Here is a 25,774-nt window from a genome sequence, read left to right as displayed (position 1 = left end):
ATGGGAATCTGGGCTGACTTTAGCCGTCCCTAGCCCAGGTGCGCTGAGGCTAATTGCAACAACCTTATTGCTGCTCTGGCCAAGGCCAGCAAACTCAGCACAGATTATCTGACCTATATGGCTTAGTGCCACTGTTCTTTACCAAGTGAACCATCAGGGTACCAACCAGCTTTCCTATTAATTATACATATAAACCTTGCACTGTTACAGCTGGTTGGCTATTCTACTTGTGATCAGTTTAAACACCTACTTTTAAATTCACTAGTGATCACAGTTTAATACTGCCACCCTGGCTGGGTTTATAACATAACATTTCAGACTTTTGTCACTTGGATTGTACAGCTGCCTACATTGAGGAACCTGTTTAGTTTGATCTCTTAAGGTCTTCACTGTATTTTCCTTTCATTTTTTTTAATGTGGGACTACTTTAGTTTGAAGGTGAGATTTTCCTTTAAAAGAGCAACATGTGCAGCGAAGCATCAGTTAGGCATTTCTTGTATGTGCACACATCATATTTGAGCAACCACGCTAATGAAAGTAAGGATGACAGCTTGGCTCACACTCCAGTGCAGTACAGAGAGCTGCAGTTGGTGGTGCTACCTTCTGAATAAGACATTAAACCGAGGCTCCATCCACCTATTCGTGTGGATTTTATTCCACTATTTGAACAAGAGCTGGGAGTTCTCCTGATGCCCTGATCAACAATCAATCAACCAATATCACCAAAACTGACTAACTGGTCAATTATCTCTTCTGCTGTTTGTGGGATCTTGCTGCGTGTAAATTAGCTGCCATGTTTGCCTCCCTACATAACAGCGGCTGCACTTCAACAATTGTTAACTGACATATCTGGAGGGATAGAATTGAAAAGAATAGGAGTTATGTTAAACTTGTATAGAACCTTGGTTCTATACAAGTTTAACATAACTCCTATTCTTTTCAATTCTATCCCTCCAGATTGGAGTACAAGCTTGGAGTACTTTGAACAGTTCTAGTCTCCATATTATAAATAGGATATAGAGGCACTGGAAAAGGTGCAAAAAAAATTTACTAAGACGATACCAGAACTGAAAGGTTAAACCTGTCAGGAAAGATTGAACAGGCTGGGGCTCTTTTCTCTAGAAAAAAGACTGAGGGGTGACCTGTTAGAGGTCTTTAAGATTCTAAAAGGGTTTGATATGATAGACGTAGAGAAGATGCTTCCCTTGCAGGGGAGACCAGAACTAGGGGCCATAAAAATAAGATAGTCACTGATAAATCCAATAGGGAATTCAGGAGAAACTTCTTTACCCAGAGAATGGTTAGAATGTGGAACTCACTACCACAAGGAGTAGTTGAGGCAACTAGCATAGATGCATTTAAGGGGAAGCAAGATAAACACATGAGGGAGAAAGGAATAGAAGGATATGTTGATGGAGTTAGATGAAGAAGGGTGCGAGGAGGCTCATGTGGAGCATAAACACCGGCATAGACCTATTGGGCCGAATGGCCTGTTTATATGCTGTACATTCTATGTAATTCTATGTGAAGCATTTTGGGATGTCCCAAGGTTGTGGTAAATGCTAATTAAATGCAAGTTCTTTCTTTCCTGTAGATTCAGGACTTTGCTCATTTGGCATCCTATAAAAGACTTGAACAAACAGGAATTTTGGCCACTCCTCTCCCTGACTCCATGTGTAAAAGGGCCACTCGGTATGACACTGTTCTGTGCAAGCCAGGTCATCTGATCTCATCTTAGATGGCAGTGGAGAGGCAATACTCTACTTGGCCTCATTGTCACAGGGCTTGGAAGGTGAAAGATAACATTGGCCAGGGTGGGCATTCCAGTGATCTCGCTGGCAGTGTCTACGTGTGAGGCCAGGTCAGCATGGACATCCACGGGTGAAGACTGGCACTTGGGTGTCATAGAGCATAGCTGCACCCATGGAACTATAGGAGAAGAGGAGCAAGGGGAGGAAATTGAAGGAGAAAAAATAAAGTAATGAGTAAGAATAAAAGACTAAGAACAAAAATTAAACTAAAAGGTAAAATTCATCCAGTAACTTAAAATGTTTAATTTGACTCCAACCAGGAGGCCAGAAAGCAGAGTCTCAGTGTCCCATGTCATTAGTCCTGTTGGTAAGTCCACCCAATCTCAGCTGGTTTCTCAGACGAAGCTCCAGGTGGGGTCAAAATGTTCCTTCTCAGAATTAGAGAAACATAGAGAAGATTTGGGCTCACCCTCCCTGGATTGTGCCTCTACTGGCTGACCACTGGCACTGACTACAGTTTGGGAGCAATCCATCCAAACTGAGACAATCTACAGTAGGAGGATGGGACATGGCAATCATGTAGTTGGGAAGAAATGGGTAATGGAAAATAAGGCGGCTTTTCCCAATGCTAACTAGATAGCTGCCAGCTTTCAGATGTAATTAACAGACTTCCTCACAATCATGTGTAAAAGGTGTAAAGTGCGTAAAAGATGTCTAAAAGCTGCTGCTCTCAGACCACTTTTTCTGTTGTTTCAACTTTTTTCCTCAGAAATGGTGACAATTCGGAACGAGTTCATCAGCGGTTGTACATCTAACCAGCAGGAAAAGCTGCACTCAATCCATCGCTTGCAGTTAAGTGGCTACTTAATGGCTTCAGCGTATCAGCCATCATCAACCATGGAGGAAGGAACGAGTTTACAAATAAAAAGGCAATGGTCCCAGTTTTTGCATTGTGATGAAGTTCCCTTTTTTAAAAAAAATTATTTTCTGTAGTCTCTTGTATTAAAATTTTATAAATAAATTACAGTGTTGATCCATTGGGGAGTGGGATTTTGATTCCCAGTTTAACCAGTACTAGACAGACACAGAATCCGGCACCACCAATGGTAACTACTCCTAGCACCGCCTTAACAAAAGATCTCCTCGAACGATAGAAGTCACTTGGAGCCAGGATGCTGAGCAGCGCCGTGTTGACGGTGAGGGTGTACAGGATAGAGATGCCGGTGTTCAGGGCAACAATCTTCCCAAACTTGGCAAATGGAGTGATGATGCAAAAGAACAGAGGGACAGTTGCTATGACTGTGGTGATGGCGCTGGAGACAATGGCGACACCAACATGTCTCACAGCTGCAAGCGTCCTCCATTTCCCCATTTTGCATTTATCCTATAAATCAAACAAGTCAGAGTGTCAGCAAATGTATTCATCCATCCAACGAAAATATGCAGACAACAGCACCCTGGGGAACCGTGAAATGCACTTAAGGCATACTTTTACTGGAAACATATCCGACGGTCTTGTAGTGCTACAATCTTTAGGCTGTTTCTGGCTTCTTTTCTCTGCTACCAACCGTCTCCTTAGACCACTCTGCCTTGCCCCCTCTACCCTCACCTTCAACAAGTGCAAGGAGCTCATGGACTTCTTTGATACTCAGATTGAGACCATCCTTTCAGCTGCTTCTGCTGCATGCCTTCCTTCCCGTTGCCCACCAAGCCAAACTTCTCCCTACCCTAGCCCTGTACTCACATCCTTCTCTAGTTTCTCTCCTATCTCTCCTCATGCTCTCTCCGAGCTCAGCTTGTCCATGAGAACCACCTCCTGCTCTCTCGTCCCTATTCCCACTAAACTGCTGACCACGCAACTTCCCTTCCTGGCCCCCATACTGGCTGATATTGTTAACAGTTCCCTTTCCTCAGGTACTGTCCCCCTCTCCCTTTCAAATCTCCCGTTATCCTCCCCTCCTCAAATAACCCAACCTTGACCCCTTTGACCTTGTAAACTACCGCCCCATCTCCAAACTCCCTTTCCTCTTCAAAAGTCCTTGAACACATTGTTGCCTCCTAAATCCATGCCCATCTTTCCTGTGACTCCATGTTTGAACCTCTCCAATCACAACATTCTAACGGCCCTGATCAAAGTCACAAGTGACATCCTCTGTGACTATAATCATGGTGCACTATCCCTCCTCATCCTTCTCTGCAGTCGTTGACACGGTTGACTACTCAATCCTCCTTCAATGCCATTCCTCCATTGTCCAGCTGAGTGGGACTGCCCTATCCAGTTGTAGCCAGAGAATCTCCTGCAATGGCTTCTCTTCCCACACCTGCACCATTACCTCTGCAGTCTCCCTAGGATCTATGCTTGGGGCCCCTCCTAGTTCTCATCTACATGCTGCTCCTCGGCGACATTATCCGTAGACATAACATCAGGTTCCACATGTACGCTGATGACTCCCAGATCTACCTCAGCACCACCTCTCTCGACTCCTCTACTGCCTCTGTGTTGTCAGACTGCTTGTCTGACATCCAGTCCTGGAGGAGCCACAGTTTCCTCCAGTTAAACATTGGGAAGACCAAAGCCATTGTCTTCGGTCCTCACCACTAACTCTGTTCCCACGCCACCAATTCCATCCCCCTCCCTGGTCACTGTCTCAGACTGTTCGCAATTTTGGTGTTCTGTCTGATCTGAGCTGAGCTTCCAACTCCGATATCCACTCCATCACAAAGACCACCTACGTCCTCTTCCATAACATTGCCCATCTCCACTGTGGCCTCAGCTTATCTGCTGCTGAAACCCTCACCCATGCTTTTGTTACCTCCAGTCTCGACTATTCCAAAGTTCTCCTGGCCAGCCTCCCATCTTCCACCCTTTTATAAAGCTCTTCCAAAACTCTGCTGCCCATATCCTAACCTGCCCCAAGTTCTGCTCACCCATCACCCCTGTGCTCGCTGACCTACATTGGCTCCCGGTCCACTGCCTTGATTTTAAAATTCTCATTCTCATGTTAAAATCCCGCCAGCACTACAATCCTCCAAGAGGTCAGTGTTCCTCCAACTCTGGCCTCCTTGTGCATCCCCCACTCCCTTTGCCCCACCATTGGCGGCCAGGCCTTCAGCCATTTAGGAATGATGAATTGCCTCAATAAACGTCTCCGCCTCTCTATCGCTCTCTCCACCCTCCTTAAAACCTACCTCTTTGACCAAGCATTTGGTCACCAGTCCTAATGTCTCCTACTTTTGCTCGGTGTCAATTTTTGTCTGATTACGCTCCTGAGAAGCGCCTTGGGACGTTTTCCTATGTTAAAGGCACCATATAAATGCAAGTTGTTTTGTTGTTGTGTAAGAGTGACATGGAAACTGAATCAAATCAGTAATGACTTGTTGGGAATCTAATCCTGATCAGCCTGATAGCATTACTTCCCCACAAATGAACGCTGCTCCTATGGTCACTGGTCCTGTTTTGGAATAGATGGTCTGGTTTTTGAGTGAACTAGTGGAAATTAAAAAAAAATGAAAGTCTATCAGCCAAGAAAATTAATAGAGGAAACAGTTTTGGGGTGGAGGGGATGGGGCGGGGGAAGGGGAGGGGAGGGGAGGAAGGAAGTAGAAAATGGCTGGGTGGGAATCAGGGAAGTGTGAATTGTTCTGAAGAGTACCTTCAAAACCAAAGCCCGTAAGACCAAATAAATCCTGAAGCATTCAGGGCTTCATTCTAACTGAGAAATGGAAAGGAAAGAGTAGATTCATGATTAAGAAAAGGCCTGTCGAGCTTCATATAGTATGTGTCATGGTAGAGTGACACCATGTGCCGGCTCCCCATGTTTACATTGCTAAACGCACCCTTATCCCAATGACGGAATCATAGACCAACATTTCCATAGATGCCAATTGTACCAACATGAACATGGGCAGCTAGCATGAGGCGTCACTCTCTCTGAGCCGAATTTGGGAAACGCTTTATGTAAAAGCATCTCTGATTCATCCTCAGACTCAAACTTTTCTTATTCACAGCCTCTCCTTTTGCTCTCTGACTTTGCTCTCAAAAGCAAATGGCTCAGTCTTTCTAGAAACCGAAGTAAAAATAATTCAAAGTTTGTACCTAGATTACCTCTAAAAGGTGTTTTTACATCCAAACTTGGCTGTACATAACGTAGAGGTACCTAACATCGGAAAACACCCCACGGCACTTCGTTGGAGTGCAATCAGACAAAAATTGACACCAAGCCAAAGAAGGAGATACTAGGATGGGTGATTAAAAGCTTGGTTAAAGAGGTAGGATTTAAGGAGGGTCTTCCCTTACTACGACAGCAGTGGGGACCCAGAGCAGCCATTGGCTCTGTTGTAATGTAAGAAGCCTGGAGCTGAATCCCTTCGCTTGTAGCAACAGGCATTGCAGGGTCTCTAGGCTTCCAACAGGAGCGGCCACACCAGATAAAATAAACAGGGGAGAGTGGCGGGTGGAGGTCGGGGACGGGGGTGGGGGTGGGGTCTCCGTTTGAGCTCCGTTTCTACAGGACCTTTCACTAAACATAGAAGTGGCTTAAAATGACAGGGTCTGTAACTAGCATTCTTGGTGCAGCTGTTAATCTCAGCAAGTATTTGTGCTATCGATTGATGGAAAACAAACTGTACGAGGCTAAGGCTTTCAAACGATTCCCAACTGCTGTGCACAGTTGGTTACCATGACATTAAGTGATAATTCAACCAAGTGTATGATTGCGTTTAAATTTCTCTCAAGTGTATAGCCATTGATCAGGACAGTTAAATGTTTTCTATCTTTCTGCAACATGCATTTTTCACATATATTCTCATTTACTTTGTTTCACAATAATTTAGATGGAAATGACCCTCACCTCTAGTTCTATTGCTCATTTATCTTGAGTACACTCTACACATTAGTTATCTCACTCAGCTCAATAGTGTTTACACTGGTTACAAAATACCCAGTCTACATTATTGCAGCACTTCTTCCCTTCCTTCTACAATCTACAGGCTTTTAAAACCCTGGCTTCATGTCCCCTAACGGCTACTTCTTAGCCCTGAATTTCATCGGTGGAATCCACTAGAAAGCATTTCTGGGATTTTCTGGTTACAGAACCTCTGCCTGCTCCTTACAAGGGCAATGACGGGACCGGGGACTCCCTACACAGGGAGTTGGATGGGCTTGGGTGAGCCATTCCTCACCTGTATTTATCTTGTGGGCTTGCGAAAGTGGCTGTAAAAGGATAATTATTGAGCCTATTCTACCTTGAGTAATGATTATTTGTTTGACGACCATCTGTTACCTTGAAGGTTGACACTGCTAATGGACCCGGCTATGAGTTACAATGAGTTCAAGTATTTCCTGTAGCTCCTTAATGTGTATAAGATTAGTTATAAATGGGATCAATATGATTAGCCAGAATAAAAATGTATGACATTACAATTACTTGACCTAATTCATAATTCTGGTAAAGTTTCAGCCTCACCTTTTTTTCAGCTTTAATATAACTATTATTTTTCCCAACAACTTATATTACGTGTAAGAATTGACATCAATTTGCCACAGTTGTAGTCTACACTGTTTGATGTCGGGGAGGTGAACTTGAGCGTCAAAAATAAATTGAACATCCAGCAGTTTCTGCTTTAACTTACGTCGGTCTCGGCTATCGGAAGGTTTTCTCCCGCCAGCAGGTAACCCTCGACGAGATGGACACAGTAATCCACGGAGGAGCCCACCAGGATGGACAGGGAGATGGCTTCCACTGCTCCCATCTCCCAGCCAAACCAGTACATGATGGCAACCATCAAGCAGATAACACCTGGCAAAACATAATGGACATGCACACGTCATCATCCAAATGCTCAATATCAGATCTCACAAATGTGCCAAAGTCTGTAACTTGGAGAAAGTCGGCGAAAACATACACAGAGAAAGGAAAAATGAAAGAATGAACTTGCATTTATATAGTGCCTTTCACAGCCAGTGAATCACTTCTGCATTGTCGTCACTGTTGTTTTGTAAGTAGTCAAGGCAGCCAATTTGTGCACAGCAAAGTCCATTGAACAGCAAATGAGATAAATAGCCAAATAATGGGTTTTTGGTGGTGCTGATTGACTGATGAATGTTGGCCAGGAGCCTCCTCTGTTCATCTTCAAATAGTGCCATGGGATCTTTTACAACCTAAACAGGCTAATGGGTTAATGTCTCATCTGTAATACGGCACCTCTAAGAATAAAACGCTCACTCAGTACTGCACTGAAGTGTCAGCCTAGATTATGTGCTCAAAGCTCTGGAGTGGGGCTTAAAACCATGATCTTCTGACTCAGAGACGAGAAGGCTCCTAAACAGTAAGGAAATTTTAGGAAAGAGGAAGCTTCCCACAATCTTGGTCCTATATCGATGGTCTTGAGGGGCAAATCCTCGCTGTACAATAGTAACATTAATGGACTGATATGAACTTTTTCTGTCCAGTATTTTAACTAAGGAAGATACTGTTTACAATAAATGGACTAACAAATTTGTTAAACATGGGCAGAGAAAATCGATATGAACCTGTTAATGTGTTCATATGCTACAATTTCACCCCATTGGTGTCTTTAATAAAAACAATTAGAGGTAGTTACCTCATCAAAATATTTTTTTCTTAATTTCAAGATTAGGTTCCTGATGCTACCATTTAATTTGGTGATATCACTGTGATGATGTCTTATTCTGGGATGAGTTTGTGAAACCTCACTCAAAATGCGCTCGAATCAGGCTGACAAACAGCTTTCTCTGCTGCTTCATTTCAGCCCTCTAATTCCTGCGAATCATGTATTTTCTGCAGTGATAACATTTCAAACCAGCTCTCAATGTAATCTCCATTCTACCTTCTACTGTCAATTGTTTTCATTTCAGACTCTAGTGCATATAATAGTACATTGCCACAACTCGTATTTATATAGCATCATTAACATACAAAAACACCCCAAGGTGCTTCACTGAGGCGCAAGGGGAAAAAATGGATGTTGAGCGAAAAAAAGAGATATTAGGAGGGATGACCAAAACCTTGGTCAAACAGGTTCGTTTTAAGGAGGGTCTCAAAAGAACAGAGGGAAGGCCTAGACAACAGAAGGCATGGCTGCCAATGTTGGGGTGAAGGATGGGGGGGATGCGCAAGAGGCTGGAGTTAGAGGAGTGCAGAGATCTCAGAGGGTCGTAGGGCTGGAGGAGGTTACAGAGATAGGGAGGGGCGAGGCCACCAAAAGATTTAAACACAACGATGAGAATTTAAAATATGAGCCGTTGGAAGACTTGGAGCCAATGTAGGTCAGCGAGGACGGGGTGATGGGCGCGTGGGCCTGTTGCGGGTTATGGGCAGCAGAGTTTGGATGAGCTGAAGTTAACTTATTGATAAAGATTCGTTATTGTGGGACCCAGGCTGGTTTCCTTTGACATAGGCCTCGTACAGATGATAAATGTGTTTCTGCAGTCTCAGCTCAGTTCTCACAGCAGAAAACTGTCCCAAATCTGGCAATAAAATGTCAATCTCACTCAGAGAGATCACAAGATGGCTGGTGTTAGAAATGGAAAAATTGTCACAGTGGTGCAGCAGGGGGTGGTCTTCTGAGGTTGAGAACCATTGTGGGGCAGTGAACGTACGAAAATGACCGGCAGGAAAAGACCAGCTGGTCCATTAAACCTGCCCTACATTCATGGACCCCGATATTAGTGTGGAGGCGGGATGGCGGCTGGGGGGGTGCGATTGGGCGCGTGGGTAACCCGCCCAATAAAATCTGTCCATTCCTCACGTGATCGCGGGTAAATTTGGAGCCACTTAACGTGGCTTCTGGGTTTGCCATCGGAAACCTGTGCAGCGGGCAGACTGCGCACTCGCATCACAGGCTGTCAGCTGGAGAAGCCCTCTATAAAAGGGCAGTCCTCCGATGGCTGCTTCTGGAGCAAAAACCCAAACAGCACAATGGAGTAACCCAGGGGAAAGGCTGCTCCTAGATTTAGTGATGCCTCACTCCAGATGCTACTGGATGGGGTGAGGAGGAGGAGGGACGTTTCTACCTGGCGGACTGGAGGAAGTGGCCTGCCTCTGCCACGAAGAAGGACTGGCTCGAGGTGGCAGAGGAGGTCACCAGCAGCAGCAACATCTCCCGCACCTGGATCCAGTGCAGGAAGCGCTTCAGTGACCTAACCAGGTCTGCAAAGTGTGTACACTTACTCATTCTCCTGCATTCCGTCTTCCACATCAGCGCACCCAACCCCACCCCCCGCCCCCAACTCATTCTGCACTGTCAACACTACTCTATCACATCACTCCTCACATCCACTCAAAGCTCATCCTCAATTTACCTGCACTTCCTCACCTCCCCATTACTTACCTCACCACTACCACTCAACCCAATCCTCATACAATGTCATGGCTCTGTCTCATACTCACCCTCTGAGGCATCTCTTTCACTGTCAACCGCACCCAAACCAATGCATTCATCGGTTGGCCACGTCACCATCACCAACTCACGCGTCTGCACTTTCTCCCCTTATAGGAGAAGAGAGCCCAGAATGCACAGGAGAGGGCGAGGACCGGAGGGGTTCCACAACAGATAGTCATCCTCACAGACACTAAGCAGGAGGCTTTGGAGCTGAACCACACCCTCGAGTGCCTGTCCGTCGGGGACGCTGAGACTGGCACCCGACAAACATCTGGTGACAGAACTTTACCATTCAGCACACACAATATGAATTGATGTTAACATGTCTTGCCACCTTCAGCACCTCAACATCTGTCCTCATGCTTAATATTGCCTTCTGTTCTCTTACAGGGCCTTCAGCGACCGCAGTGACGCCGGAGGGCGATTCCTCTGAGGATCTGCCGGCCTCTGAGGGGGCATCGTCACATCTGAGCGAGACATCCATCAGCGCAGATACACACACTTTGGTGGGTCCCAGTCCTCAGTTAGTTGCGGTCGCACATGGTGAGTTACCACAAACGTGAACACGTGCAGACACTGGTGGTAGGGGCAGCTGCGGAGAGTCCGCATCGGTGGGAGCACTTCTCTCTAGGCTCTGCTCAGCTGGACAAAAATGCTGAACCCTGGGGGCCATCCTTTAAAAGGAGAATGATTGAGGGGCAGCAGCACATTTGCGAGGTGCTGGAACAGGTGCCACGCACACTCTCCACAATCGCGCAGAGGACGGAGGAGTCCAACTCCTGCATGAGTGGAATGGTGGCACAGGTACGGGAGGGAATCTCTGAGATACTGTCACAGGGACGTGAGGACATCTCTGAGATAGTGTCGCGGGTAAGTGCGGGAATCTCTGCGATGGAGGGAAGGCTATCCTCCATGGAGCTTCAAGCATGACTCACAAATTAGTCCATTCAGATCTTGACAACGGCCGTTCGGACTCACGGTGAACAACATTCTGCCGCCTTAAACAGGCAGGCAGATAGGCTTCACACATGTCCTCCAAACTGTCGTCCAGCAGAGTGGTAGGAGTGGTGTGGGCCTGGCCCAGGGGAGGGATGATGGCGAAAGGGAACATGAGTGGGGACGCCACTCAAAGTGCCCCCACGTCTCACCCGTTGCCCCCCTCTCAACCAGTACCCGCAATGCTGCCTCCTCTGTAGGTGGCCGATACTGCCCCTGCACAGGTGCAGGTGAAGCAGTCTTTGGAGGGGCCATCTTGGGCACCAAAACCCAGAGGGCGTGGCCCAAAGCATCTAAATCGGTCAGGGCATGAACAAGAGCAACGTGCCACAACCTCTGCTGCAGCCACAGGGGATGCACCATGTAGAAGTAGTCAGAAGCGAAAGGCGAAGGTTTTGTAAGTACAAAGGGGATGCACAAGGGTGTTGACGGTTGGCCATGTTTTTTTATTTAAATTTGCTTTTTGTTAATCGCACATTAAATATTATTGTTGTCACCACAACTGCCACGTCTTGGTCATTCTTGACTGGCTTCTGTAATAAGGCCCTTTCATGAGGTTCACCATGAAGGCCCACACTTGATGCCATCCATTGGGTCACTCTGGAGTGGGCGTATGTGTAGTTGCAGGCCTGATTTGTGCAAGGAGGGGTGGGGGGGCACTGGTGTGGCCGCTGCTCTATCCAGGTGGTGAGGACTGGACTCTTCACACTGTTTGATGTTAGGAGAACCGTTCACATATCAGTGACTCCCTGGCCTCACGAGCAACCAGGTGAGCCATTGCTCTGCCCCTGGGTTGCTCCTCCTCCTCCTCGTGGGTGGCAGATGTGGATGGGGCCTCCTCAAGCAGCACCCCTCTCTGTTGTGCCATGTTGTGCAGGGCACAACACACGAATATAATGCGTCCCACTCTGTCTGGTGCATATTGAAGCGCTCCCCCAGAACGATCAAGGCACCTGAAGCGCATCTTGAGCAGCCCTATAGCACGCTCAATTATAGACCTGGTAGCGATGTGGCCATCATTATATCGACGCCGTAGCTCGGTGGTGGGGTTCCTCAGAGGTGTCACGAGCCACGTGTGCAGGGGGTATCCCTTGTCCCCGAGGAGCCAGCCCTTGCGGGTATTCGGTGCGTGGAAGAGGGGCAGGATGTTGGACTCCCGGAGGATGAAGGAATCGTGGCAGCTTTCAGGGTATCTGGCGCACACGTGAAGGAATCACTTGCAGTGGTCACAAACGAGCTGAGTGTTGATGGAGTGATAGCCCTTCCTGTTGATGAACAGTCCTGGCTCATGTGGAGGTGCTCGTATTGCTATATGGGTGCAAACAATTACACCCTGCACCCAGTGGAATTCCACTGCCCTCTCCGTCTGGCTGAGGTCGTTCATGGGGAAGTTGACATAGTACGAGGCGCTGCGAAACAAGCTGTCGGTGACCTGCCTTATGCACTTGTGTGCAGATGACTGAGAGACCTTGTGCAGGTGCCTGTGGCGCAGCACTGTGCTGTGGAGCTCCACATGGCAGAGGTGGACGCCATGCCTGGCAAGGCTGGTGATGTTCCTCGTCCTCGGATGAAGTGGTGAATGCAGCCATGGCGCCCCCCATCCTGACGGCGTGAGCTTGAGGGGGTCCGCAAAGTAGATAACTTTATTTACACAGCAGAGTTTTGGGTGGAAAGTAAGAATTTTGAGTGGAAACACAAAGGTCTTGCAGCTAAAATTTTCTCTGAAGTGACAGAGTGCCCTGCTGCAATAAATGATGATTTCTCCCCACCTGTCAAATAACCATTTGCATCTCCTATTGGCTGCTGGCTGAAACACGTCTGTTGCAACAGGGAGTGTTTCCCATAGCACGGGAAACACGCCGAGGATCCTTCAAAATTGCACCCCTGCCAAAATGTCTACTCAATCAAGTATTTCAAGTACTTTAACTATCTGTCAAACTATGGAAATTATCATCCCGCCGGCTTTAATTGCAGGTGGGACTCCCGCATTCGGGAGGCCCGCGCACACCCGGTCGCGTCACTGGGGAACCTGGAAGTCAGCGGGTTGGAGCCGCTCTGGATTTCTACAATTTTAGGAGGCCCCCTGCTCCCAATGCACCCGCTCCGCCATCCGAAAATCGGCCCTCCTACCTCCTACCTCCCAGCAGCCATCCCCTGGGAGAGGCAAAAAACGGAGAAAAACCTCAGGCCAATAAGGGAAAAAAATACCCTGGAAAATTTCTCTCCGACCCCCTCAGGCAATCAAAACCGATCCAAGAGATTACATAGATCATTTATGATCTGTTAATCCTGTGCAGCAGGAGCATTATTCTGCTGTTGCTGATTTGGGAGTGGTTGATGTTGACACAAATTGGAGGAGAGACAGTTTAAGATGTCATAAGAGATAGCAAAGATAAGAGATCTTCCTGGTATGTTTATGATATCACTAACACGTAGTGACCAGAGGAAATCTTCCCCCTACGATGCCCAACTGGAAAACGTTTTAATCCCTCACCTCGACGAGCACAAAATTCACCAAGAAAAGGAAAATAAGTAGAATACAACTCTGCATCTTCTCTGATAGGTGATGCCTGAAGTTCGGTGGCTGCTGTGGAACTTCAGTCCTAACACGGTACAGCGAAATTAAAACAAAACAAAATTCCTATACAACAAAGGGCTAACAAAAGATTCCTTGAGCTCTTTTAAACAGGGCTGTGGATACAGACGAGAGACATGTCGTTCACAATTAACACAGCAAAGACTGTAATTTCAAAGCCAAATTGCCTGTGTTTTGCTTCAAAGGAATTGACAGCATACTTGTCAACTTCACTGTATGCAGCAGGACAGCTTAAACGATCACCACCTCTGGAGATCGTCTTGTGATTCTGTGAACTGATTTATATGTGTGTGTACAATCAGAATCTAAGCAGCCGGCAAAGAGTTTTACAATTTGTGATGTCTTAGTCAAATGGCTTGCATGCAAATTATTTATTCTGCTACGGGTGAGGCTTCCTCTTTCTGTATTTTCTCTCCTTCCTTTTGGTGTTTCTTCCTCCTCCTCTGACAACTTGCACTCTTCCTACCCAAGAGTGCGGGCAGATAGGCAACGTGCATTCAAGCTTCACCAATGCTGTTCCGAAGCAGAGTGGCATGGAAGCACACAGCAGTGGCCCAGGATGACTCCCTGGTTTGGACCAGCCTCCATGTGGAAAGTGCGTGGCTTCCAAATGGTCCTCCCTACAGTGGCATGTTCAAGATTGGGAACTCGGTGGGTGGAGGATTCTGGATGTGGAGCCCATCCTTCCACACGATGTTATTGTTGGTTGGGGCTCAAACATATGGTCAACTGTATCACTTTACCAATTGATGACAGTAACTCCTCACAGATCATGTTTGGTGCTATTATATTTTTGAATGTTTAACGTGACAACGTTATCAAAATAATTTGTCCTGCAGCAAATGCAGAAACCTTCCTACCAGGGTGCTCCATGAACTGAACAAGCACGGTGACTCTCCCGACTGTGGCAAATAATCTTCCCCAACATTTGATAAATCCCCGATATGCAAGGGGAAAAATCCCTCTGTTAATAATTTTGATGAAAAGTCTACATGAGTAATTTATTTTTGCTAAAATTATCAACAAGGAGAGCTTTACTCCCTAACATGTATTAACATTCAAAAAAATAATTAAAAAAGTTAAAAAATTACTTGACAGTATGAATCATAGCTCAGTTGCACCACACTATATTAATTTGTATTTTTGATACCTGCCTGCCACCTGGGCTAAGTGAAGCATTTTGTCTACGCTGAATATTGAGGAAATGCTGCATTGTTGGAAGTGTCTCCTTAGGATGAGAGATTAAACAATGTCTGCCTGTTCTGGTAATTTGGGTGGATGTTAAAGATCCCAGGACACTAAGAGCAAGGAGCTCTCCTGTTGTTCTGGCCAACATTCCTCCTTCAACCAACACCACCAAAAACCATCTCATTGCTGTTTTTGTTACCTTGCTGTGTGGAAAATGGGTGCCTGTGCTTTACTGCACTTCAAAGTAATTTACAGGGTAGAAAGTGTTGGTATGTGACAAGGCATTATATGAATACAGGTCGCTTTCTTTTTTTTTCTTTCATGTAGAAAAAAGTTTCTAAGCCATTTTAAGTATATCCGTCCATTCTTAAACAAAATATATATCCGGAAAGAGCAAGAATTTGAATTGGCCCAGAGGAAACCAACATTCAGTTCCTGCATCAAAAGACTCTCCTTAGCATCCAGCACTGAGATGCCCGGTGCATGGGCTGCAAAACACTGACTCCAATGCTGCTCAACACCTAGACAACCGGATGTGTGCCTGCCACAGACAAGATGAACACAGTCTCCAATTCCATCCCTTTAGGGAAATGTCACTGGCTTTGCTTAGCATTCTATTGAGAGGCAACTCTAGATTATTGAATGGACAGCATTGATATTTTCCCCTGCTATGCAGCTACAGGTACTGGAGAATGAATGAGCAGATATTAATCTAAACTCATGCAATGGAAACAATGAAGACTCCCTGTTCATTACATCGTACCCTTTTTATTATTAAAGAATGAAGTACAAAGACTGTGCATTTTTATAGGTTTTATTCATTGCAAATCAAACTGATTAAAATTAGCAATGTGCAGAGAACTGGTGTGTGGGACGCACCTCCCACCCCTCCAGAATGTATCTCTGCCAATCACACTGTAAATTTTGATGGGTATGTGGGATGGGTACTTAATATGGATTATGAACATTTAAATCTATCGCTTTGAATTTTAACCGGGCCCCATGTTTTGTGGTCACAAACTGTGGTATTAAATATCGATATATTAAAGTGGCAATGTCTTCATCAGAAAGTGCTGGGCAAATCTTTATCAGAAGAAGGAGGCATTACTCTTACCACACTGATAGCACATGTACATAACAGGACCGTGAGATAATTTACTTCATCATATCACGCACTTATGCATGGAAAAAAGCTTTGCTGGGCATTTTAGAAACAAACGTGGACAGACCGTTAACGGTCATAGCACTGCAAATCCTCAACCACCTCCGGTGACTTCATGCATTGATTTCAAACTCCTCATTTGAAAACCATTCCACGGCCACACTCCACCAACCCGCTGCAACCTTCACCAACCCTAAATCTTATCTTGTGTCCTCCCAACCTTCCCCAACCCTACATCTTATCTTGCACTCTCTCAACCTCCTCCACCCTACATCTTATCTCACATTCTCCCAACCTCCTCCAACCCAACATCTTATCTGGCATCCTCCCAACCTCCTCCAACCCTACATCTTATCTCACATCCTCCCAACCTCCTCCAACCCTACATCTTATCTCACATCCTCCCAGAGACCGAGCACTTCTTCACTGTGCCATGAAACTGAATGCAATTTACGCCACGACTCTTCAACAGTGGACCTTCGGGCTGCAATGGCCCCACAAATTACTGAGTTGTGCCTTCCCCCTCTTTCAGATGCTAATCAACATGTTGCGTACTTCTAGCATTTTCAGTTTTTCTTTCAGATTTCCAGCATTCACAGATTTTCTTTTTCTTTTTCTATTTATGTAGCAAATGTTCTTGCAGGTGCCTTTTTTGTCTAGGCTAGATGATCTTGTTATCGTCTTTCCTTAGCTCTTTTCCTATTTTATCTTAATGACTGTGGTTTGATACAAGGACATAATAGAAACGGAGTCTGCAACTTATTACCAGAGGTTTTGCGTGAACAATGGGACCTTTTACAATGAAATCCACTCTGCCAAAACACAATGTCATTGTATGAGGAGATTATTCAAACTCTGACTATCCTTGGTTTTCTGAAATGTCATTATTGAGCAACTTTCATTACAATAGAATTCATTGTAAGAGACTTTCACTGCAGTTAATCCTGACTAATGCACAATTAATTTGCCAAATATAAATTGAGCCTGTATCCAAGTTACTACCCTACACACGTCTTAAAAAACATATCTTTATATATATATTTTTGTAAATAGGTTAGGACGACTGTGAAAATAGAACAAAAATAAAGCTTGGCAATCACAAAAAGAATCTGTATTGCTCCACTGCGCATTTCTGCTGCATGGGGCCAATGCAGCCCCACTGCATGGCTGCGAGGTGTGGTATCTGAACCTCACTGGAAGGGGGTAGGGCACATATCAATGTAAAATACACCCCCAAATGGTTTGTTAATAAAAGGCATGTATTTTCTTTCACCTAGCAAGCCCAAACAATAGGGTAAATATTAGGAATGTGCACTTCTGATGTGGACTCTTGCCAGTCGGAGGGAAACCATGGACGTACTCCCAAGACTTTCCATTCATTAATTTTAAGAGAGTGTGAATTCCTAAGATATACCTTGATAAGGTTTTGTTTCAAAATCATATTGAAGCAGTGAATCGTAGAATTCCAACTAGCTTCAGATTTACTGCCTACGGTACATTAACATGCTGTTTATGGGAATTTGTTGCAATTCCCCTTGGGTACTAAATGAAGGCATTTACTGTCTACAGTGTTTGAAGTCAAAAGTGTCACCGCTCGAGATTTTTTTTTACCAGCTCCTGGTCATTGTTCCTGCGGGATGATCCTGGGTATGGGAATTCCAACCGTTGTGTCTTCATGTATCTGTGTAGAAATGCTTGAATGCTCCTTGAGAAATATTTCAGTGGGAATATTTTCCTAATAGTCTTGGCACAAGCCTCCCACAAGCACAGTGAATGAATCATGTAATGTGCTAAAGCTGTGGCTTCACACACCACCAATCAGGCCCTGACCTCATTAACTATTAAAGTTAAAATGCATCAGAGGACAAAAGAAACTAAATAGAATGCCTGAAAGATACTGAGCAAATTCATTTATAATAAATAGAAGCAGAAGGAACTAATTCAAATATATCAAGTAAAGTTCATAAGAAAATTCATACCAGTAACTTCACTTCAGCGTCTATTTGGTTTCTTTCTCTGGGTCCCATCAAGTTTCCATGAAACCCCATTATTTGTTTAAAGACTTAATCTCACTCCTCCAGGCCCTAAATAGGCTTTGGAGTGGATCTGCCTGGCTCAATATCAGGACGTCATGCCTCTAGACCCCAAACAGACCCATAAATGCCCCTTCTAGACCTCAAACCCAGTTGTTCTCTCACTCCATGTCCCAAACGTATCCATGAGTAGCCTTGGCTCAGTGGGTAGCCCTCTCGCCTCTGAGTCAGAAGGTTGTCAGTTCAAGCCCCACTCCACAGACTTGAACACATAATCTAGGCTGACACTCAGTGCAGTAATGAGCAAGTGCTGCACTGTTGGAGGAGCTGTCTTACGGAAGAGACGTTAAACCGAGGTACCATCTGTCCTCTCAGATGGACGTAAAAGACCCCATGCCACTATTTGAGAGAAGAACAGGAGAGTTCTCCCTGGTATCCTGGCCAATATTTATCCCTCAGCCAACACCACTATAACTGGTCATTTATCTCATTGCTGCTTGTGGGACCTAGCTGTGTGAAAATTAGCTGCCAGGTTTCCTACATTACAACAGTGACTACACTTCAAGAGTACTTCATTGGCTGTCAAGCGCTTTTGGATGTCGTGAGGGCGTGAAAGGTGCTATATAAATGCAAGTTCTTCCTCTTTCTTTCTACCCCCTCCAGCCCCAAATAAACCCAGTAACTCTCCATCCTCTACTGTTCAAACAGGCAGAGGAGGTCTCTGCTCGCTAGACTCTAAACAGATCCAGTAGTTTCCTCTCTTTCCCTGAGCCCCAAACAGAAGTTCTCCCTGTCTAGGGCCTTTTTAGCCCTGTAACTTCTCTGGTGTATCTATTATTATATAAATTCACGAGGTTACAATGAGATCAACTGCATATTGCAGAGAATTACTGCATGTCAACTGTCCACGCTTGATGTGGACACTCAGTGTTTTGGTGGGATGGTCCTCGTGTCCTCAGATGAAAATCAATGCAAAATAGTCTCTCCCCCTCAGCTTCGCTCTGGGAGCTTGTACACAAGTCCTGTTGCTGCCTCTGTAAGCCAAAGCGATTGAATGTGGCTGTGTCATGTGGATGGGACTTCTTGCAGAATCAGGAATTCCCACCCACAGCATGCAGCCTCATTCAATCACTTCAGCTTACAACAGCAATAAGAATAAGACTGGGATCGGAGCTCCCTGGAGCGGCACTGAGAGGAGGAGAGGGGGGAGAAACTGGGAATGGTATGTGGGCAGAAGAAGGAAGCGAGTGCGATTAAACCACAGACTCTGGGAGGAAGGAAAGTACCACCATAAACTGGGGGAGGGGAGAAGAGTGCAAGCATAAACCATGGACCGGAAGGGGGAAAAGGAAAGTGTCATGTTGAATTGAAGGGGGAGGGGGAAAAGAGTGCCAGCATAATTGGGAAGGTTGGATGGATAAGAGATTACATCTGTGAACTGAGTGTCAAATATTCTCTGGGGTGCTTGTCTCCAGACTCCCTACGAAATAAATGTAGTGCATTTATTAAATATTTGCATCCCCCTTCAGGATTTCGTATACTTTCTTATATAAGTGAAGGAGTGTTGGGAACACATAGAGCTAGCACAACATGCCCAGGTCCCACTGCACTTTCAGTGCAATTACTTGTTTTTGAGTTGTCAACTTTTTTGATTCCATTACCAGTTTTCTAGTTTAGTATGTATATTATTGACCTAATTAGTGACAAAAACTAATGATAAACTAGAACATCTAGAAGGGTTGAAATTAACAATCATCTTGTAAATAGTGAAGGAAGAACTTACTAACATTTATATAGTGCCTTTCATGTCCTCAGGATGACTCAATAAATTACTTTTGAAGTGTAGTCACTCTTGTTATAGAAACAAATGTCACTGCAATCTTTTCAACCTTTTTAATGGTGTATAGTTATTTGGTTGCTATATTAAGAAGGTGCTAAAGAGAAACACAGATCATTAAAATGGCCCCTAAAAGGTCAATCTGCCTATTCAGTAACTAATTTTAAACTCCATTGCATTTAATAGCACTGCTCTCATGGACAGCATAAGAGAATCAGTGATGATTTTCTTACCTAGAATGGTCAGCAGGACTGGTAAAAGGAGTAGAATGTGGGTGGTAAAAATAGCGACTGCAGCGACACAGATTACCAGAGAGAGAATCAAACTGTACAGTGCACTCTGAACACCTGCAGAGAGAGAAAAGACTCTATAATGTGCCCCGAGCTGTTTCAAAGGATAATGGAATATAAAAACATAGCTGAACAACGATGAGTTACAAGACAGTAATTCAATCAGGCAGTCTGGTGACAACATTAATTGTGAGATTGAAGCTTCAGTGCATTAATCAACATAAACAGAACCCCCCACGCTTTAATTAGTATCTTAAACTCTCTACAACATCTTGTTTTTTTGTTAATATCTACTAGCGGATCTCCCGTGGTGTTGATCACAGTAAGTCAGTTGATACCCTATGTTATATAGTCTAATTGGCATCTACACAGGACACTGAGGTCAATTAGAGGTTAATTGTTTGCAAATTAGCAGATACTTATCAATTTCTGGTTCCAGGTCAGGAAAAAGCCAGCACAAAATAACTGGCTCTCTTTCTCTCTTTTAAACATACACTTTTGACAGTTTGTAGTGTGACAGCTGAAAGTGATAGGTTCAACATTTTTATACAGCTAACTAACTGGTGCTAGCATATTGCTTTATCAGTGGATATCCTACAATCCTGTTTGCTTCTGTGAGATTCTCTAGTGTGACACTACATCATCTTCCTCATGCTCCATAATTCACAATGCAGCGATATAAATGAGTATACATACACCCAGCAAGGTTCATGCAATTAGGATTTACAGGATAAAGTCTGATCACATGGTCTTTGTCATACGTGCATCATTTGCTTTAACATGGAGTAAGATGAAGAGGGAAACCGAGACCTGGGGAACACTCCAGTGAGTTAAGAGAAGCAACTGCAGGAATAATTATACCAATGGTCAATAATAATGATTTTTCTTTTCCTGCACAATTTTTCTTGTGCTCTGAAAAGGTTATTATTAGATGATATTGAAAATTCGGAATGTTTCATCGTTTAGGAATTAACCATGAAGGAGTTTACTTCAGCAACATTTACAAAGATTGCAAGAAATCTGATTTCAATTTATTTTTGGTCATTGGGATTTCTCTCCTGCATTATTTCACTCAACAACTACATCTGTTGAACCTATTTGGGAAGGTATTGACAGGAAATTCTGAAGGATTACAGTAAGAAAATGGAAGTTGAAGTACAAACAAAAAAGTACAAACAAAACATCCATAAACAATGATGTCAGTGGCTTTCAATGTTGGGCAGAGTTGGCCCGATGATGTGTTGTATTATGGAGCAGCAGGGGATAATTTCCCCAAAGCCATTCCTTCTACAATGAGCCCCTGAACTCAGCTGGGCCAGTCAAAGAGGTGCCATGAATGAGAGACTTTTGCAGACAGAGGAAAGATCAGAAGGCTCAGCACTCCCCAGTCTTGTACATTTTTTGTTCTATTCTTTCTTGGGATATGGGCATTGCTATCAAGGCCAGCATTTATTGCCCATCCCTAGTTGCCCTGGAGAAGGTGGTGGTGAGCCACTTTCTTGAACTGCTGCAGTCTGTGTGGTGAAGTTACTCCCACAGTACTGTTAGGTAGGGAGTTCCAGGATTTTGACCAGCGATGATGAACTAACGGTGATATATGTCCAGGTCGGGAAGTTGTGTGACTTGGAGGAGAACTTAGAGGTGGTGGTGTTCCCATGCACCTGATGCCCTTGTCCTTCTAGGTGGTGGAGGGCACGGGTTCAGGAGGTGCTATTGATGAGGAGAGGCCCAAGAAAGAGGAATGCTGCATGACACAATGCTACTTATGGACCCAAGCAAAAAATGAGGACAAGCCATATCCAATTGAGTTCTGGCTGCCTTTGAAAAAAATAGGCTGAAAGCATAACGCAGGCAAAATAATATACCAGAACTGTGCCAGTAGTGAGGTCAGAGGGCACTGGCATTATGTCTGTGTTGACCAATTATCTCTGCCTCTAGATCAGAGGTGGATTACCTGGAACCTAGTTATCTGGAGGCATGAAAGATGCCAATGTGGCATTACGATCAATATGAAGTACAAGATACTGAGCACTTTCCAATGTGATTTATTTTCCCATTAAAAAAACTGAAATGTCACCTGGTCCAGTCTCATTCCCCTTTATATAGCAGCACATGGAATAGATCTCCTACACGTAAGCCTTTCTGTGGTATCAACTGCTCAACCTGGGTTTTCGATCAGTGTTATTTTAATGCCAGTGGCAACCCATATATTATAAAATAACATCAATTGAAAATTTCAGACTTATCTCATGAACCTGCACTGACGTTCCTGTGACTTGCCTATTATTTCCATGAAAATCTGTTTCCAGTGCTCGCAAGTCTGGAATCCATGACGTAGTGATGATTGTTCGGAAAACTGACGCAGCTGCTCCTGGAGGTAGTTCTCCCATTTTAAGTAGTCTGCATAGGTCTGAAATGAAGACTTTCCTTTGTAGGTTGTCTGTGAAGAGCCGAGAAGAAGATAATGGAGACAGCAAAGAGAATCAAAATACCTAAAATCACATATTGGCCAGGATTTTGACTTGGAGAGTGGGTGGTGGACAAGAAACCAGAATTGGAAGAACGCAGAGTTCTTGGAGGGTTGTAGGTTGGAAGAGGGTATTGAGATATGGAGGGGTGAGGCCATGCAGGGATTTGAACATGAAGATGAGAGTTTTAAAATTGAGGCGTTGGTGGACTGGGAGCCAACGTAGGTCAGCGAGCACAGGGGTATTGGGGGGCATGGGGGTATCAGGATGGGACTTGGTGCAAGGAAGTGTCACCATTATACTTGATTTTTAAAAAATTCTGCACCACGTTCGTCTCCATTTAGATCTGTCACCAGGTGCTGGTCTCTGTAGGCCAACTGGGCTGGGCAATGTAATACAGACCCAGTTGAAAATGTGCAGGACCTGGTCCTAGTATCTAGTGTTTGCAATGAGAGGCATTTGACCTGACGCCAGAGTCAAAGAGCCACACTTCCATGGGTCTTCAGTGCTGTCAGTTCTATGCCGGTTGGGAGAACTGTGCGTGTCCCTGCAGCTGATCGCATATTGATAAATCCCACCCGAGGCCCACGTCATACTGTTCTGCTAGGGTTGCCAACCCTCCCTGGAGTCGCCAGGAATTAAAGATCAATCTCCAGGACACTGCTGCGAGCAAACCTGGGAGATAACTTATCGGAGCATCAGGAAAAAGGTGTTTTTTTTCCATTTTCCTTGAAAACATTCATTTCTTAGTCATAAAACTATTGGACATGCGAAAAAGGCTGTTTGTGGAACAGGCTCGAGGGGCTGAATGGCCTACTCCTGTTCCTATGTCTGACAGTCAAAAATCACCCAGTGGGGTAATGAAGAGTCTGATCACTTTCCAATGGCGGGGAAGGCAGGACGTCGTGAAGATGGACGTGTCGGGTGACCAACGGCGGGAGCGGGGAGATTGGAGGTGATACGTCATGAGGTGAAACCTCCAGGAATGTGTCCAACCAGAGTTGGAAACCCTATGTTCAGCCAGCATCAGTTAAAGAAGCAGCATGTTCTACAGAAATGTCCCCAAAAACATAATGTTGTGACCGTAGTCATTCACTATCCGCAGCAAGCAGCTTTTTTTTTACACAATTAAATGAGTGATATATAATAAAGAGTCAGGAAGCGTACAAAATTAAATCAGGAAACTAATCAAAGATATAAATAGTCAGCAGGAACTGGGAGACAGATGAGAAGGGATTAAAGGATTGCTTCAGAGGCTGATGAATCCACAATATTCTTGAGGTTACATTACTGGGGCAGTCACATCCAGGCTGTGCATGAAAAGCTTTAGGCGTGTAAATGTATGGCATTAAACTGGCTCAACAATTAACTGGTAAGCATTATATGGGAATGAACAGAAATGGACTTGGCATTTTGATTGTATGATAATTAGGGGAGCAGCCAGATCAAAAATGAAGTGTAGGGACCACGGTTTTGGATGGGTGAGGAGCCAGAGTGTGACCCTGTCTCTGGGGGAGTGGGGCAGGGGGGGGGAGGCAGAGAAGAATACACAGTTTGGAAATTAAAAACTTAATTTAGGACTCCACTACATGCTGTTTTGATCTGGCAGTTAGGAGGTACAGGAGGGTAGCACAGGAAGGACCATCTGTATCCGTTAATACCCTTGCCTAACAAAAATCTATCAATATCAGTTTTGAAATTTTCAATTGACCCCCAGCCTCAACAGCTTTTGTGGGGGAGAGTTTTCCATTGTGAAGACGTGCTTCCTGACATCACTCCTGAACGGCCTAGCTCTAATTTTAAGGTTATTCTCCCTTGTTCTGGACTCCCCACCAGAGGAAATGGTTTCTCTTTATCTACCCTATCAACTTCTTTAATCATCTTAAACACCTGTTGGATAGATCTCTTCAGAAAAAAACAATGAAGATCTTGAGCTTTGTTTTACTGAGAATTGCGGGTGAAGGGCCAAGACTACAGGGCAGGACACTATCAATGTTGAAGAGCTGAGGAAAAGATAAATCAAGAAGTACAGGTTAATTGACACCTATCTATTTTTCAAAGATTATAGACTGGAGGAGGAAAGGAAGACTGGACAGATTGGTTAACTCAGTCTTCCCAGTCCCAAACACCATCTCCCCTTTGTGATTCCAATCCTACAAGCAACAGTCACTGCACTCCAAAAGATAATTTGTTGGGTGTTAAGTGCTTTGATATGATATGGTGCTGCACAAACTCAAGTGTTACAAATTATTACTCTACTGCCATTGTCAAATCGCATTTACCCGGAAGTCCCAGCAACGGATTCAAAGCTGGGTGGCTTCCTCTTTGCAAAGTGAGCAATATCTCACTCATTCGTTCCAAAAGCTGCCCTAGTCTTGGGTTTGTTTGTGCTTCTGTGTTTAGTAGTCTCCTGGCCAGCATTCCTCCCTCAACACATACCACCAAAAACAGATAAGCTGGTCATGTGTTGTCACTGGTGCAGGTGTGTGGGATCTTACCAGGCTCAAAATGGCTGCTGTGTTTGCCTATATATCAGCAGTTACTACACTTCAAAGTACTTCACTGTATGTGAAACAAGTTGAGAGGTTTCTGAAACAGCGTTGTATCATTGTAAGTCTTTATCTTTTGCTCACTAAAAAAAACCAATAGTCTGTGTAATGGAGGCTCAATCAAATCAAAATGTTTGGCTCTTGCTGAAGAACATACTTCAGAATTATAAATGAAGCCCTGACTGTAGACGTTTTGAGTTCTATCAGCCTCAGCCTGGTTCCTAGTTGTGTTATGTTTACTTATTTCTTTTTTTAGCAAATTCTTCCCGGTTTGCTGAAGAAAATTGTCTTGTGCAGCAGATGGCATCAGAGACCTAAGGAAAGCCGCACTTACTGTAACTCTCCTCCAGTGTTACTTTGCTCTATTGCACAATGTCTTGGGTTTCTCTCTTGGTCTTGGGCTCGTTTCTAACTGAGATGGTAGCCCTTGGAAAACTGCTCCCCCCCGCTCTGCTTCAGGCTGCTCATTTGGCAGGAAGTGACATCCCTTAAGAAATCCCA

At 44.7% G+C, this 25,774-nt stretch overlaps 1 protein-coding gene across 1 annotated transcript in view; it reads right to left on the bottom strand.

The window, feature by feature from the left end:
• Nucleotides 1-932: 932 nt before the first annotated feature.
• The window catches only part of disp3 (dispatched RND transporter family member 3), a 382,438-nt gene continuing 357,596 nt past the window's right edge, over nt 933-25,774 (bottom strand). Inside the window, exons 20-23 of the mRNA XM_067970641.1 lie at nt 22,537-22,696; nt 20,200-20,313; nt 7,383-7,549; nt 933-3,135 (exon numbers count right to left, since the gene is read on the bottom strand). Coding sequence (XP_067826742.1) covers nt 2,773-3,135; nt 7,383-7,549; nt 20,200-20,313; nt 22,537-22,696 — 804 coding nt within the window. The 3' untranslated portion in view covers nt 933-2,772. The remainder of the gene's footprint in view (nt 3,136-7,382; nt 7,550-20,199; nt 20,314-22,536; nt 22,697-25,774) is intronic.

This window comes from Heptranchias perlo, chromosome 32 (genome assembly GCF_035084215.1).
Source record: "Heptranchias perlo isolate sHepPer1 chromosome 32, sHepPer1.hap1, whole genome shotgun sequence".
In the NCBI taxonomy this organism is placed as follows: domain Eukaryota; kingdom Metazoa; phylum Chordata; class Chondrichthyes; order Hexanchiformes; family Hexanchidae; genus Heptranchias; species Heptranchias perlo.
The sequence above is the reverse complement of the archived record's forward strand: the minus strand, read 5'-3'. Positions and strand labels throughout refer to the sequence as shown.